This window comes from Podarcis bocagei, assembly GCF_964188305.1.
Source record: "Podarcis bocagei genome assembly, chromosome: 1".
NCBI lineage: Eukaryota > Metazoa > Chordata > Lepidosauria > Squamata > Lacertidae > Podarcis > Podarcis bocagei.
The window spans coordinates 101,321,667-101,338,875 of NC_138125.1; the positions used below are offsets into that span (position 1 = coordinate 101,321,667).

Genomic DNA, 17,209 nt, shown 5'->3' on the forward strand with positions numbered 1-17,209 from the left:
ACTTGTGGATTATTTTCCACAGATCTAAATGTACTAATTTCTCCTCTAAGAGAAACAAGGCAATGTGGCTTGAAGATGAGCAGATTAAGGATATATCTAGGTAGATGTCTGGGTCTCCTAGAAAAGACAAGAATAAGATAACATTAATGTCGGCTCTAATGTGTTTTCATGTGTCCTGACACCATGATGATCACCATTTCACTGCCACATGTAATTGGCTGATACCAACTGGTGAAGAAACACAGAATGCTGTTCTATTTGATATGAGTTACTTCAATTAAATTATTAGGCACAGGGAAGCTTAAAACCTGGCTATTTTAAATGACACATGTATATTTAGTGTCACTTCTAGCCAAAGTAGCCATATTTTTCTTCTTCTTCTTCTTCTTCTTCTTCTAGATTTACTTTGCTTTCACATTTTTCACAAATGTACTTTTACATTTGCCCTGATGTATTCATGTTCATTGGCAATACGTGTTGCCACTAACACACCTGTCTGACTGGAACGTATTTCATAATGCATGGCTTATTCAAACCCTTTGGGGTTTTTTTTTATTGGCCGATAGCCCATTTGAGTTTGCTGTTCTTCATTCTGAACATATTGTTTCTTTCCTAGGAAGGCTCAGCTTCAAAGTACAAAGCCCTCTTTCAGGTGGAGGAGTCCCAGCTGCCTGATCCCATCTAAACCTGACAGCTGCCTGGCCTTTTCCTCAGGCGAAGTTCTTTTGGCATGGTTGCTCTTTGGTCGACAAGTTCAATAACTACTGCATACATTTGGATGAATGATGTCGCTGGGTGCCTTGAAGGATATGTCGCCAGGTTTGTAAACAAGAGAATATGCATTAACAGGCAACAGTGGCTTGGATTCTGCTGTGAGAGGTACTACTAGTACAGGAGAGGTAACCAATTCTTTTCCCCACCTGCACCTCTCATGTCCTATCAAAACAAGTCCTAGTACAGGAGTGGAGAGCCTGTAGCCTTTCCAGATGTTGCTGGGCTACAGCTCTCATTGCCCCTGATCATTGGCTATGCTTGGCAAGGGCTGATTGGAGTTGGACTCAAATATGATGGGAAGACCACAGGTTGTCCACCCTTGCTCTACTAGGTAAGGGCACCTTTCAGATAAGTTTTTCAGGTGTTGCAAAGAGCTGCAGTTTGTGTGTAGAAGGACAGGTTGCACCTGTGAAGTGTGTTTTGCTTGGGTTGCAGAGTCTTTGGATACCTGATATCAGCTTTTTGAAATTGTCTTTTCTTGCAAACTCAACTTTGCAAACGTTAATTACCGGTATGTATCAAAGTGCTTTGTTTTTGTTTTCATGTAAAGGAAATGGATGTCTCTCAACCTAGAAATAAATGTTCTGAATGGCCGTGCTTGCCCAGAACATTGGACTATTTTCTGAACTAATTCGGAAAGATTTATGTAGCGTAGGTCTGTTGTGCAATATTTTTAGCCAGTGAAATAATTTCTCAGACCTTTCAGAAAGCCCTGCTTGTTTCAATGGAACTTGCAAATAATGTGTGCTTGATGGGCTACATTGTGGGCCCTAGTTGTGCTTTGTGCTTGTGTTTCTGTGTGACTGCTGTAGCCTTATTCACATCAGATGAATGTATCAAATTCAACAGGTATGTATGAACATGGCAATGTGCAATTGTATCAGCAACAAACCTTGTTGTTGTTGTTCTTGTGTTGGGACATATTTCTTTAATACCATAAGGCTATTGTTGGGAAAAGACACACACACATATATATGGGTCATACATCTGTTAGTTCTATGGTTTCTTGATGGAAGGGATAGTGTTTGTTGAATGTTTGTGTTGTTCACAAGTACGGCAGCAAGTTTGGTAACAGAAACATAGACATGTCGAGTTGGAAGGAATCCAAAGGGTCATCTGGTCCAACCCTCTGCAGTGATCATCCCCCTTCCCAGTGCTTCCATATAAATGCAAAAAAGCAATGCCACAACAAGGCTTAGGATCTCTACTATCAGTTGTAGCTCAAAGGTCCAGAGATGCCTGGGCCACTTCCAACTTTTGAGGCCCCTAGCCATAACAAGAATAAGAATAAAAATGGAAACAAAACAAGGCACCAAAAAATTACATCACATCTCTCATTTGTTTAAATTAGCCACTCTAAGCTGAGTGAAGGTGTTACTGTATAAATTTACCAGTGTGGAAGAAGGCTACTTCATTGAACATCAGTGCTGTGTGGAAAGTGCCATCACAGAGTTTAGACATTTTCAACTCTACACCAGAGCTAGGGAACCTCTAGGCTGCAGACATAATTTGGCCCACAAGGCCATTTTTAGCGAACTGTACCCACTCGTCAATCATGTGATATCATTTGAGGTCACCTGTCAGTCATGTTGATCCACTACTTTCCATGGCTTTCCTTGGATTATGTTTCAAATCTTACATAACTTATGTGTACGTGTGTGTGTGTATAATGTATTTAAATTTGGCTTGAATCCCCGCGATGGGGTGAGCTCCCATTGTTCGGTCCCAGCTCCTGCCAACCTAGCAGTTTGAAAGCACACCAAAAAGTGCAAGTAGATAAATAGGTACCGCACTGGCAGGAAGGTAAATGGCGTTTCGGTGCACTGCTCTGGTTTGCCAGAAGTGGCTTAGTCATGCTGGCCACATGACCTGGAAAAACTGCGGACAAACGTCGGCTCCCTTGGCTTATAAAGCGAGATGAGCGCCGCAACCCCAGAGTCGTTCGCGACTGGACTTAACTGTCAGGGGTCCTTTACCTTTACCTTTTAAAGGGGGATTTAAATGTAAAATGTATACAAAAATATTGCACCCCCCCCCCGGGTCATGTGGCCAGCATGACTAAGTTGCTTCTGCCTCACTTCTTTTTTTGCTTCTAGATCTAAAGCAGCCCTCAGAAGGCTACCCAATTTCAAATCCAGCCCTTGGGCTGAAAGTGGTTCCCTTTCTCTGCCAAAACCATATCTACTTGTTTGACTCTTTGGGTGTGCATGCAAATTGGGGGCCAAGCTAGCAGATATGGTCCTCTCCCCCCTTCTTTTATTGAATATCAGGAGTAGAAGATGAGAAACAGCTGCTACATCACTAGCCACTCCTCAATGTTTTAGCATAAGCAACCACCACCCATTGCTTGGGCGTCTTATCTAAGAGATATTTTTCAACAGCAAAATAAAAATACAGCGGAAAATGTATGTTTAGAATTATTTTAATGTTAAATCTGTGTTACAAAAATACACTTTATTTTAGAAGAAATTTTCAGGCCTTTATAAACAAACTTGTCTCTTTTACACAGGCATTGTTACTACTGTTCAGGCCAAAGGGCAGTAATAAAAATTAAAAAAAACAACAACCCCTGGCTGTTCTTATAAGAGCACAAATGGGCGTTTTGAACCATTAGTAGTAGTTAGGTAGTATGTTTTAAAGCTTTTGTTAAAAATATGTTAATGATTTTCCTCTTATCAGTAGCATCAGCCTTGCGAATAAGCCTACAAAGTTTAGTAGCCAATATTTATTTTATTTTATTTTTTACAACTCTGACAAGAGGCTATTCCACTATGTTTCCATGCTGGTGATGGAGACATACAACCCTCTTACTTCAAAGCCAGCATGGGAATGCAGGGTTCTGGACTATTAACAGGCTGGAAGAGGAAGGACAGAGCTGATGAATAGCTTCCTTTTCCTCCAACCCAGCACAGAAACCAAGCAGATTGCTGAGGAGGAATGGCAAGACCTACCCACCTCCTGCATGGAATTCTGGGCCCTTGGCTTGCATGACATTCCATGTTGCCACACAAGTTGTAAACTGTAAGGCTGAGTAATGCCTAGGATACCACAGTAAGATTTTATTCCTGAGCATTCTGATTTAACCGGGCCTGGTGTGCTTTAGAATGACATTAACTGCCTTACATAGCAGCCGTACACTGAATAAACAGAGATGCTTGGATTTGAAAATTAGCACATTAAGCAACATCAATATAAAGCATACTTTGTTATGTACATTTTCAAGAGAACTAGGCTTTCCACTTCTATTTTCATAGATCTATACAAGGCATCTTAAAAGTGTAAATTCAAGAGATAGCACCCAAGTGAACTGAAACATTTTACAGCATAGTCCGTCTGGATATTCTGCTCCAAAGAATACCCTTTTGCACAGCCCCTCTTCATGATGGTGGGGTTTATTATGCAGGTGATAGAGTTCCAGCTGTGTTTTGGAGTCTGCATGTCCAGAACAAGCAGTTGGCTTGCAGCAGATAAATGGTACTCACTTCTGCTTTCTACCCATATGGTTAAAAAAATGCATAAACTATGACACACGTATAGGAACACAGCTACAAGGTTAGTGTGTGGGGTAAGGTTAAAGGTAAAGGGACCCCTGACCATTAGGTCCAGTCGTGACTGACTCTGGGGTTGCGGCGCTCATCTCGCTTTATTGGCTGAGGGAGCCGGTGTTTGTCCGCAGACAGCTGGCCAGCTGGTCATGTGGCCAGCATGATTAAGCCGCTTCTGGCAAACCAGAGCAGCACACGGAAACACCGTTTACCTTCCCACTGGAGCGGTACCTATTTATCTACTTGCACTTTGACGTGCTTTTGACTTGCACTTTGACGTGCTAGGTTGGCAGGAGCAGGGACCGAGTAACGGGAGCTCACCCCATCACGGGAATTCAAACCGCCGACCTTCTGATTGGCAAGTCCTAGGCTCTGTGGTTTAACCCACAGCGCCACCCGCGTCCCTAAGTGTGTGGGGTAGTGAACTGCAAATTCAGAGATCCGATGGTGGACACAGGGTCTCAAAGTTAGTATTTGGAAATCCTGACCTCTAAATTGCTGTAACCAACTGTACGTGGCCAGTTATCACCAAAATAACATTGAAAGAGCCCCAAATCCCGAAAGGGTAAAGGATCCTGGAGTTGTGGGTGTGATCCAGAAGCAGACGCAGTCTTGCCAATGCAAAGTTGCAACAACCTTGGCAGAAGGTTGTTGCAAATGGCTGCTTAAGAAAAAGTTCATTCGCTTGTGATGAACTTTAGGTCTGCTTAGGGTTGGCTGCATCCCTCAGCTGCCTGGAGAGGCCTTGGTGTGGGGAAGCATCAGAAGCATAGCTGCTTATGGACTCGGGAGCCCTAGCTAGAACAACTTGAAGATTAAAGTCTTGCCTCACTATACAATGTAGGATATAGTAATATCTTGAGTCATATTCATTTGATTGCTGAATTTCATGATCTCACAAACCAAACACTTAACTTCTGTTAGTAGTTATCTGCATAAATATTCATGCAGGAGCCCAGTAGAAAGAACTGCAAAACCACCCAAATGTTCAGGAGGAGCTATTTAAATATTAGGATTAAGGACAGAGGACGACTTCATTTTAACAGAATTTGACTGTTCTGTTCCAATCGAGCTTTGCCCATATTGGATTGTCTCTTCCATTGAGCATCCAGGCTGCTCGTGCTTTTTCTTAAAGCGAAATTATTTGCAAAATGTATGTCCCATCATGCATTTCAAGGACTCAAGTCCCATGAGGGACTATATTTCTGCAGCATAATTTCATGACGGCTAAGTATTTTTGTACAGTTATTATGCATAGTTCTAGATCCCTGCTCATGTGCTGGTTACTTAAGGAAACCTGGACTGCAGATATATAGATATGACATTATATGTATAATTAAGGGGGGAAATCAAAAAGACTGGGAGGATGAGCTTAATATATCATCTATCTATATCTATCTATCTATCTACATCTATCTATTTATCTATATCTATCTATCATCTATCTATCTATCTATTGATCTATCTCTATCTCTATCTCTCTATCTATATGGGGGGAGTACTTATAATTCAGATGCTATTTACCTGTTTATGAAAGGATAGTGCGGATGAAGTGTACTGTAATGGAATAGTCTACTGTTTCTGGTAAAAAAAAAAAAAGAACACCAGACTATATTTATTCCAATTGTAAAAGACTTTTAAAAAATTAAGTAGCATGGGCATCAACTTCTAAGAAGGAGAAAGCCCTTATGTCCCTTTAAGAGCTCTAAAATAGAAAACATTCAGCAAGGGCATTTTCCCCCAACCATTGCAACAGAATAGTGGGCTAATTGGCCTGTTTGGAACACCTGTTTTCTTTAGAATTGACAAAGGGTCATAATCCGGTCCTCCTTTAGAATATGATTATTCTTTCCAAAGCAATTGAAAGATAATTATTAAAAGTGCATGTAACATTTTGAAAATTACAGGAGTGCAATAGAAAATGAAGGAGGGGTGTATGCCCAAAATGTGAACAAAATTCATATGAACCAGTCACTAAATAGGACCTGATGGCTGAGGCTTTTCTTGTGCCTATGATGACCACTTTGTTATAAATGGGTCAGCATGAGGCTTGTTAACTGCATGCAGGCCACCTCTCCTCAGTCTGAGCTGTGTAGCTTTGTCAGAGGTGTGCAAAATCCCCAAGTCCGCTTGAGGGAAATATGACAGTTGACTTATTATGAGCAAGGAGCTGTCATGGGCACAAGGGGGAAAATGGCCATCAGAACAGGGCATTGACCCCCAGACTGTGAAGAAGAAGTGGAATGTGTTTCATATTCGTTCAAACTGCCTATCAACAAACCCTAGCTTAGTAGTTTTTTTTAATAAAAAAAAAATACACTCTGACATGCTGGTTCATTTTGTCTCCAAAACTGGTAGCTGTATTTAAGCTTCCTGTCAGGAAAAGCCACAGAAATTTGGATGGTTGTGAGTAGGACCACAAAAGTTGCTTCACCGAAGAGGAGAGATTTACTTAGGGTTAAACCAACCTGCTCTATATTCTTCCTTGACTATAAGCAAAAGTTATGATGAAGGATTTGTGATAGCTAAGAGCAGGCACCCCCAAACTCAGCCCTCAAGCTGTTTTGGGACTACAACTCCCATAATCCCTAGCTAACAGGGCCAGTCATCAGCAATGATGGGAACTGTAGTCCCAAAACAGCTGGAGAGCCAAGTTTGGGGATGCCTGGCTAAGAGAATTAAACATTCATCTACATTGTGAAATGTATGCCACAGAGCATTACTTTCATGTGGCTTAACTCAGGGATTAATATATACATATAATTATTATTATTATTATTATTATTATTATTATTATTTAGGAATGCTGAGGAGCATTGTTAATCTCGACTGATTTCCCCAATTTATTTCTTTTTGCTGATTTTTGTATTTATTTATTTGTTTGTTACATTTATAACCCAGCTTTCCTCCAAGATGCTCAGGGTGACATACGGGGTTCTCCTCCAATCCCCAGTTTATTCTCACAACAACCCTGTGAGGTAGGTTAAACTGAGAAATAGTGACTGGCCCAAGGTCACCTAGTGAGCGCCCCAGCTGAGTAGGATTAATTACTTTTAGATATGAAAGATGAGGCCATAAGTTATGGTGACATACCATAGTGCGAAAATGTTTCCACACATGCGCAAGCAAACACCTCTTATTCCCACCCTGAACACATGCATATGTCTCCTTAACGAAAGCTTTGTCTGACCATTTTAGAAACCCCTCTACTGTGAACTAATGTTGTTTTGTTTTATTATTCTGCCTGTGTTTGGAAAAGTGGCTTAAAAAACCCTCCCAAAACTTGCTCAGCTTAATTCAAAATAAAGATTGCATGCTTACATGACGACCAGCAGTCAGATACTGTAGCACCAGTGATAATGTACAGGCACAACTTGCGAGTAACCAAGGAGAGCAGATAAATTTAGAGGGCCCTTGGGAACTTTCCCTGCTCCACACTTCAATGATGAACAAATTTAGAAAGATCCCACACTGTTTCAAGAATTGGCCTGAGTCACTCGACAGCCCTTCTCAAGTTTCAGGCCTAAGTGGAGAACCTCCTCTCAGTTTGGCTGCATCTCCCTCCAGAGCCATTTGGCTAAGCTGATTTGACAGCAGAGCTGTGGTTCAAGTCTGTGGCTACGTTCACATGGCCAAAGATGGGTTTGTTCTGAAGCTGACATCGGGGTGCTTTGCTCATTTCAGTACCATGGGTACAAAGTTACATGACGGCTTCCCTCAGCATCTGCAGTAGAGAGACGATAAAATAGACATGCTTAAGCTACCTTGTGAGGGAGGAGAAGCAAGCGGTTGTATCCATAGGCGCCGACTCCATGGGGCTTGAGGGGGCTCGAGCCCCCTCAAAAAATTTTTTGGGGGGGCTCAGCCCCCCCAATAATCTCAGGCGGGCGCCCTTCCAGCAGAGCGCCGCCGCCGTCCCCCGCCTCCTCCCCACTGCTCCTTCGCCAGCCAGCCAGCCGCGCGCCCTAATCGGAGAGCCCCGGCCGGAAATCCCGCGAGAACAGGGGAATCCCGACTGGCCACACCTCCCAGCCAGCCAATCGGCTGGCTGGGGGGGCGTGGCTTGCCCTATTTAGGGCCGGATCCACTTTATTTGCATATTCATGAGCTTATTTATTATTCATGAGCTTTCCCGGGCCCCCCCAATATTTTTTCTAAGTCCGCGTCCCTGGTTGTATCACAACAGGTTTTTACTTGTCACTACACTACATTGTCTCTCACACACAGCAAAAAGCAATCTGGCCCTGGGCTGACTATGATTGAGGGACACAGGATGGACGTTATTTTGATTCATTTTGAGCAAACCTTGACTGGACAGAGGAAATTACTGCCCTTTCCCACTGTGACTGTCTGGGGTGGGGAAAAACTAAATGGCACATTAAATGGACATAAGTATTTAATGGGTTTTGTTTTACTTTGAAAGTAAAAGCAGTGCGTAATCATGGTGGTGTATTTTCACCAGGATGGTAGAGCAGAGGGGGGAAATGTCAGTTCTGTCCTGATCTTCCTCACAACTACTGTTTTTTTAGAATAAAAACATAATATGCTAAATGCAATTAATTTCTTCTTGTCTGGCCCACGGACTGACAAAAGGAACCACACTGTGTTGATCAAGAAACAAAATGGGTACAACCGCTCTAGCCTTTGGGTATGTGCTTCTCCTGTAATTGGTGTACGATCCTCTAATGCGCAATTTTAGGGGAAATCCCTGAATCTGCTAGCCGAGGCCAATGAGGTTTTGACTGAAAAAGAGAGAGGGCGGTGTGACATGGCTTAGCCGTCCAATGGTAACTAGAGGCTATGAGCCTGGTGCATTATGAGAGTCTCCCATTAAGAGGAGACGCCTGGTGTTTGACAGCTCAAGTTCCATCATGTGACATAGGTCTAGGAGGCATCAGTATCAGGGCTTGGCTGCTTAGGTTTAGCATTTCTTGCACGAAAATAGCTGCCACGCCAGGTGCAACTTTCCCCACCGTGTTCAGTTTCAACTGCAAAAATCCCCTTTGAATAAGCCTGTGGCAATGGAAAACAAAGTGCAGATCAGAGTTAGTCCTCCCCCCCCTTCCCCTTTTTTATGTAATTGCATGATTTCAGTGTAAACATTATGCTATAAGTGGCAGAGAGAGAGAGAGAGAGAGGTTACCTACAACTGTTCTATAACCAGTCCGGTATTTGTGCAAGCTTCTCTTCTGAATCAGTGTCCACAATGCTTTTAAAGAGACAAATGTTTCTCCCTTTCTCTGTGCTGCAAATAGAATAAAGGCATCCATTATAACGAGGCAGTGCACATAAACCATACATTAAAGTTTTATTTCAGTTCAGTTGTCAGTGGCCATCTCACCCAAATTTTACCTGTTAATATAAAAGGTCCTAGCCACCAAAGCAGAGATAAGGTTCACCTGTGCACTTCACGGTTGGTTGGGGTTTAAACGCCTGAACATTTCAAACACTGACAGTCTCAGTTATGAAATATGAAATTTATGTATATAAATTCTTTACAGTGCAAGCTATAAAATAGACCAGGCACAATGAAGCTAAAAGAAAAGGGGGAAATATTCTTTTTTTTTAAAAAAAATATTCTATTGAGGAAGAGAAAGAGAAAAATCTCCATACAGTATGGAACAAAATAAAAGGAAAACACACAAAGGCCCCAAATGTAAACAGGATGTTACACTTGGCAGGTGATGATGCAAATCCCCAAAATAAGAGGGAAATGCAAATTATTTTTCCCAGCTACAACACAAAGCAAACTGCAGCTTTTGCACATTTATTCAAGCAATGCTCACATGAAGGGAGTGAGTTTTTGTAAGGAACATGCTTTAAAAAGAAGGAGCGCGTGTGCGCACACACATGGTGCCCTAACAGTTTCAGACAAGGATTGTCTGTTCTGTGCATATTTTGGCTCCCCAACTGGACGCACTGAGGAAATGAAAGCTCTAGTTCACCTTTCTGATACGTTCCTCAATTTGATGCCAGTTCAGGCACAGGCTTTAAAGCCGATGATCAGAGCAGAAGCTCACCTTGCTGCAAAATTCTCCCTTGCTACACCTCTGCTGAAAACAACCGCAATCCGTGCAGGCCACAGCTTGCGGTGTATATGTGTGTGGGGTGGGGGTAGGGGGTGTTACTGAGTGCTAGATGCCAGCCTTACCAGCTTCCTCTGGTTGCTCAGGCAGAAGGTACAGATTGGTCTTGGTGCCGTTGCTGTGCCGCCGCCCTGCAGGAGAGGCTGGTATTGCAAGCAGGGCTGCCTCGGAGGCAACTGTTCCTCCCCCAAGCTCTCGCTCTGTTGCGGTGGCTGCTGCTGCTGCTGTAGGAGCAGCATGTTAGCCAGGTGGGAGATGTAGCTGGAGGCCAGGCGCAAGGTCTCTATCTTGGACAGCTTGCGGTCTGCGGGCTCGGTTGGGATGAGGGTGCGGAGGGTGCTGAAGGCTGTGTTCACGCTGTGGGTTCGGTCCCTCTCCCGGGCATTGGCAGCTTGCCTCTGCTTGCTCAGCCCGCTCAGCCGAGGGCTCTTCCGCTTGCGCTTCCCTTGGGCTCCGGTGGAAGTCAAGGATTTTCCGGAGCTGCTCTCGCTGCTGCCGCTCTCCAGTTCCTCCAGGTCGGATGCAGCACCCCCGCTCGACTTCATGGTGAGCCCAGCAGCCCCTCGGCCCCATCACTTTTATGCACAGCAGCTGCCACATTGCTCCTGTTAGCATCAGCCGCTGCTCTCCCAACTCCCCTCCAGCAGCAGGGTCATTTTTTGAATGGTTGCTCCTTTTAGATCTAGCATATGGTTGCTCTGTAAATAAGGCGAAGGAGGTGGAGCTGCCACCTCAAAGTAGCTGCACAGCTACGCCGGAGCTGTGCACCTGTTTCCCCCTTGTCATGTAAAAATGTGCAAGCTCTCTGGGAAGCCTCAGTGAGCATGTGCAGTGGGGAAATGGAAGCCCTTTCCCCAACCTTTGTCCTCAATTTCAGCAAGTGCTTTATCCTCCCTTCAGGTGCTTGAGCAGGAGAGAGAGAGAGCCCCCCTTGCCTCCCAGAAGCTGCTCCAGTATCTTGCTTCCCAGTATTAAGAGAACAGCCACTTGATAGACATGAAGAATCAAGGTTTTCCTTTCAGACACCATTTTTACAATTCACAGTGACTACATATTTAAAATGTTGAAATACTGTACATAGGAAGCTGCATTATACTGAATCAGACTATACTGAGTCCATATAGCTTGGTACAGTGTTACCTCGGGTTACAAACACTTCGGGTTACAGACTCCACTAACCCGAAAGTAGTACCTCGGGTTAAGAACTTTACCTCAGGATGAGAACAGAAATCGCGCGGCGGCAGCAGGAGGCCCCATTAGCTAAAGTGGTACCTCAGGTTAAGAATGGTTTCAGGTTAAGAACGGACCTCCGGAACGAATTAAGTACATAACCAGAGGTACCACCTATAGTGCCTGACAGGGCCTTTCTCCAGGGTTTCAAGAAGGAATTGTTCCCAGCTGTAATCTAAAGACACCAGGAATTGAACTTGGGACTTTTTGCATGGGAAGCAGATGCTCTACCACTAAGCTACAGTTCTTCCCTGGTTTCTACTGTTAGGAAAGACATGCATTTCTGGGACACATTTTTAAAAGTGTAGGTGTTACTCTCACATCCAGGTACATTCATGCCTCCCCAAAATTCATATACCTGCTTCCATCCATTTCCACACACAAATACTCTGTGTATCCAGCTTCTTTTCAACAGGCTTTTGAAGGAATAGCTCTAAGATAATAATTCACAGATTAGCCTTTTTGTAATACTTTGCAAAGCATTCATAGTACCACTATTATCTTGACTTAAACTGATGGGCATCTTACCTCAGTCATACAGTTTGCATGACTGAGGTTTTGACGTGTCATATCATTGCTATCTATCTATCATCTATCATCTCACAAGAAGAATATATAAAAGCTAAATGGAACGGAGAGAATTTTTGATGAATAGTTTTAATGTAATTAACTGGTGCATTTGAAATTAACTTAGCACTGTCTATTGATTTTTTCATACCTAAAATAAGGCTGCCATATGTCCAGATTTTTCTGGACATTCAAAGGTGGAATTGACATCTGGGGAGAATTTCCAAAAGGTGGTGCTTTGTTCCAGATTTTATACAAGTCAATCAACAGAGGCACTACTAATATTAAACATATGCCTTAAATATTTGGGGTTATAAGGACATCACCCATGTCCTTGAACTACAGCCCTTCATCCCTTGTTGATTTGGACTGTGTTTTCATTCTTTCCAAACTTCATCAGGCAATTCTAGGCCATGTCAGCCCTCTACTGCTCCCAACTTTCCCTATTGCCAGCCCCCCTGTCCCAGTCATTTTGTCACCTTCCTGTTTACCAAAGGTACCTTTTCGGCAGATGCGTTAAGGGTGTGAAAGCAGGGTTGGCCGATCCCATTTCACCACATGAAATGGGAAAGTTCTGCTTTCCCACCCCTGCTGCCAAAGCCTTGCTTACCGGGGTCTCACATCATTATCGTCTTCTGGTGAGATCTCAAGCGATCACATGACACTCTTTAGATCTTTCTCAAAGCTGTTGCTGCTGCATGACCTTGGTGATGCCCCATGGGATTCCTCTGCCTGAGGTGACTGCTTTAGTCCACCTCATAGACAGGCGAGACCTGTGTGAAAGAGATGCCTACTCCTTGGGCCTCAAACAAGAGATGTTCAACTTGAAGACGCCTGGGAATGGTAGTTTATCGAGGTCTCCATGTTCAAGGTCCCAGTAGTCCTGGCATCTTACATTTCCTATTATGCTTGAGCCACTAACTGAACTACAGTTGTACCTCTGGTTACGTACTTAATTCGTTCCGGAGGTCCGTTCTTAACCTGAAACTGTTCTTAACCTGAAGACCACTTTAGCTAATGGGGCCTCCCATTGCTGCCGCACCGCTTCCGCACGATTTCTGTTCTCATCCTGAAACAAAGTTCTTAACCCGAGGTACTATTTCTGGGTTAGTGGAGTCTGTAACCTGAAGCGTATGTAACCTGAGGTACCACTGTATAAGGCTTTCAGATTTAAGCAACCTTCTCCTATGCTGCCCTTTGTTGCTGCTGCTTTGATCGCAAAAAGGTCAACCCATGAGAGGGGGAAAGGACCTTGGTGAGGACAGCTCAGAACAAGCCAAAAATTATTCATGAGCTGAACTGCAATTCAGAGTGATTTGGGTTCATGCCCTTAATTTCCAAGCTGTGGGGGGTCATTTCTGAATCACCCCTGCTCCAAAAATCTGCAATGTCATACCATGAACTGTTTGCCTCCCGTCTCAAACAACTGGTGCCCCAAGATGGGAAGGTGTGTCTTCATGTGCATCATCTAGTGCATGCAGCCAGGTCAAGGGTGTCTGGATAAGCACTGCAATGAACTTTTGTATAAACACTGACCAACATGCCAATATAAATGCCTTTCCTGTATGTACATAGACCTCTTATCATTTTGAACTGGGCAGATGATGGCTGGAGGAACTTCTATCACTTTTTCTTCCAAGCACCAGTCATGCATACTTAATATGGACCATTTTTAGCCGTTTTCAAAACATGCCTTCCTCAACCATTTACTTATTAAAAGGTTAGCATTTGCACTCATTCATTATGCATGGCTTTTCCATAAAAAATGACAGCGCCATCACACTTTAAAGCCCCAGAAAGGTCACAGTCCAGGTTTTCCCAGCTGAATCATCTGACTGGCACTCAAACTAATTGCCAGAACTAAATAACCATTTTTACGTGACCCCCCTTCAGAAGATTATTGTCATTGTTTGTCTAAATATTGATCAGCTTTTCCACTCTAGTGTTGAGTTACCAGAGATGCCTCCCTCTTATCACAAATGCAAATGCTCCAAAATGGCCAGCTGCTTTGACATTCTTGGCCTAGAGTGTCATCATGCCATCTTGCAAACATTGCTAATGCCTATTTGTGGTTTCGTGACTGCCACACAATAGTCTCACTATCGCTGTGTGATGCAGTCCTTCAGGCTCAGCACTGATGTTTCATGGTTTGAGCAGAGAAATCCACAGACTTGAATGTAGACACAAAAACACACTCCACAAATTGTGCTTCTTGTGCAATGCATTCATTATTCACTAATATAATCATTGAAATGACATATTAATAATTGATTTTAGCCAGGCTCCATGTGGCTAATTCCAGGAGAGCAAGGAGGGTTTTAGTTTGTGTTTCTTGAACAGTACTACCCAATGCAACATTGGCCACCTTGTACTTTTAGCCTATTGATGGGCAAAATCTCCTTTGCTTAATTTGGAACCAACTAGTACTGAGAAGCTTTTAATGAGGCTTTCATTCTTTTCCAACAGTGTGGAGCACAGCTGTATAGCTACTAGCCAGAGGAAAGACCCCAAGAGGGAATATGGAAGAAATATACTAGAAGATTATAAGCCAGTATATTTTCTCCAGGTTTGGAATGTTGCCGCATGCACTCTTAAAGTACCATGTACATGACCATATTGCTCCCTGGGAGTCACTTTTTAGTTTAAACTGCCCTGTGCCAGCCAGAGCTGAGAGTCTCCTGGAAATCCATCAAGCAATATTCAGACACATACAAAAAAATACTAATTTGAAGAACAGTCCACATTTCTTGCCAGATTCCAAGCAATTTCTGTAGTTCTTTATGTATACTTCTGACAAAAAGAAAAACACACACCAAACAGGCATGGTTAGACATGGATGCACAAAGCATTTAAAAACAAGCAAGCAAGCAAGCAAGCAAGCAAGCAAACAAACAACTCCAAGACCCCTTGCACTCTGCTCTGCTCCATCTTGTTTCTCGTCCAGGGCGGCCCTGCTGTCTACCTGCCCCTCAGAATCAGTGCATCCACAGGGCCTTGGCAGCTGGGCCTCGGCAGCTGCAGCCTTCCTTACTCCTTGCCCACTCTCCAGCAGCCACTACAAGCTGCCCAAGGGAGGAGGCCCACATCACCGGCCATGGAGAGGCTCCCTCACGGCCACAGCTGCCGCCACCACCAGCTCTCAGGACAAGCACTGGCTCACGCTCCTCTCTGAGCTTAGCAGTGGTGGCTCTGGAAGAGGAAATAGGGACATTGTGGGATCAAATTAGAAGCTGGGATGGCTTTCATAGTACCAGGACTGTCCCTGGGAAATTGGGACACTTGGAGAGTATGGCATTTTAGGACTTATTTATCATAGAAAGCTTGGAGACCACACCAGCCAGGAAGTTGGACAGAAATTTCATTGTCTCTTTTAAACAGGAAGAACGGAACAGCTACAGGAAACCCCTGATTCCATCAAGATACAGCAAATTCCAGTGCCGTCTAAGCCCTACGCAGGACATTACAATGCAGCGTTCAGAAGAGGAATGGGAAACCAGGTGGAGGCAATGTGCTATCTCTGCTCCCCCTTCACCCCCCATAATTCCTATTGTCCTCCACTTGCGGAGGTGACTGTGGAAGGTCCCTGCACATTTTAGACCTCTGATTTTCCATGGTTCTCAAAAGCAGGAAACCTTCACAGATAATGGAGGCTGCCCCCTGCAGTCAGCTCCCCACTTCCAAGTTAAGGGTAATGGGTACAATGACAGAGAGGTGCCAGAGCTTGCATGCTCATCCCCACTGCGCTCCTCATGTGTTTTCTGACCAACCTGCATAATGGCGCTTTCCACACACCCTTCCTGAACCTCTTCACTTCTTTTTTTCTGAATTAAGGAAGGGAAACTTGCAGAAGGACTTGAAAGGAGTGAAGCTTTGCAGCTGATACAACAAAGAGCTAATCCAGTGATTAAGGACAAGAAAAGAGACTTAATGATCCTTGTTTTTAACCCCAAGACTGCTTGAAAGTTCACCAGGAAATGGCTAGAGAACTCAGAGAGGCTTGTAAAACATCCAAAACATTGGTGGCTTTAATTGCTTCGTTATTGATTGAGATAACATTTAGGAAAGCGCTGTGGGGAATGAATCGCCTTAAGGAAGGTGTAATAGCTCAGAGCTGGCATTGTTGCTTGCAACTAATAATATAGGCAAGACTAAGTCTGTGCAAATCTCTCATCATTTTACAGGCAACATTTTAATACCCAGCTGACAAAGTACAGTCATGGAATTAATAGAAAGAGCCCAAAATTTAATCCGACTCCATGCCGCAAGGGCTCCTCCATAATAAAACTTGTTTATTCAGTTTTCATTCTGATTCACTTGCACAAAGCTTGCACGACTCTGTGAGGTCTTTATTGAGCATTGGTTCTCATTGGTTTATGGGCCGGTTGTACAACAACAAGCATTTCCCCTGCACTCATTCTGATTTGCTTGCTGGGTATTTACCTGTCATTTTGGTGTCTTTCACTATCACTTTCCTAACCACAAAAGTCTGGGTCTTTTAGAGTGGATTTGTCGTGCTACGATGGCAAAGCACATTACTTTAATTTCATAAACCTAAAGTCTGAATCCTTCCTGCAATATAACGACAGTCTGGAGGTTAATAATAATAATAAATTTAATTTATACCCTGCCCTCCTCAGCCAAGACCGGGCTCAGGGCGGCTAACAACCAATAATAAAACAAGCTGATTGAAATACAACTTAAAAAACAAGATTAAAATACAACATTAAAACATTAAAATGCAGCCTCATCATAGGAGGAGAAAGGAGACAAGAAAGAGAGGGAGGAAATCAAATTGATTCCAAGTCAAAGGCCAGGCGGAACAACTCTGTTTTACAGGCCGTGGGGAAAGAAATCAGATCCTACAGAGCCCTGGTCTCATGAGGCAGAGCGTTCCACCAGGCCAGAGCCAGTGTTGCAAGGCAAGAACATCCATTCACTAATCAAGCAGATCACTATGCTCCTTAAGCAGATAGAAGGGGTTTGAAGAGCTGTGTTAAAAGGGGGAAA

The 17,209-nt window shown here is 43.6% G+C and overlaps 1 protein-coding gene and 2 long non-coding RNA genes across 4 annotated transcripts in view; 2 read left to right on the forward strand and 1 right to left on the reverse strand.

Annotated features, from left to right (window-relative positions):
- Positions 1-618: 618 nt before the first annotated feature.
- Positions 619-17,209, forward strand: part of LOC308572234 — a 120,840-nt gene continuing 104,249 nt past the window's right edge. Inside the window, exon 1 of the long non-coding RNA XR_014001648.1 lies at positions 619-819. This is a non-coding gene — a long non-coding RNA (uncharacterized lncRNA). The remainder of the gene's footprint in view (positions 820-17,209) is intronic.
- Positions 7,108-11,081, reverse strand: LOC308572125 (basic helix-loop-helix transcription factor scleraxis-like). 2 transcript variants are annotated; one of them, XM_081168019.1, is made up of 3 exons: positions 10,471-11,081; positions 9,467-9,564; positions 7,108-8,043 (listed from the first exon to the last, which is right to left on the reverse strand). In XM_081168019.1, exons 1-2 carry the CDS (start codon positions 10,948-10,950, stop codon positions 9,532-9,534), a joined length of 513 nt encoding a protein of 170 aa, XP_081024145.1. In that variant the 5' UTR covers positions 10,951-11,081; the 3' UTR covers positions 7,108-8,043; positions 9,467-9,531. The 2 variants fall into 2 exon arrangements, with proteins under 2 accessions (XP_081024145.1, XP_081024146.1); XM_081168020.1 differs by having other exon boundaries at positions 9,463-9,564.
- LOC308572220 lies at positions 10,829-16,762 on the forward strand. The gene is made up of 3 exons (XR_014001645.1): positions 10,829-10,951; positions 14,669-14,768; positions 16,034-16,762. It is a non-coding gene; the product is annotated as an uncharacterized lncRNA (long non-coding RNA).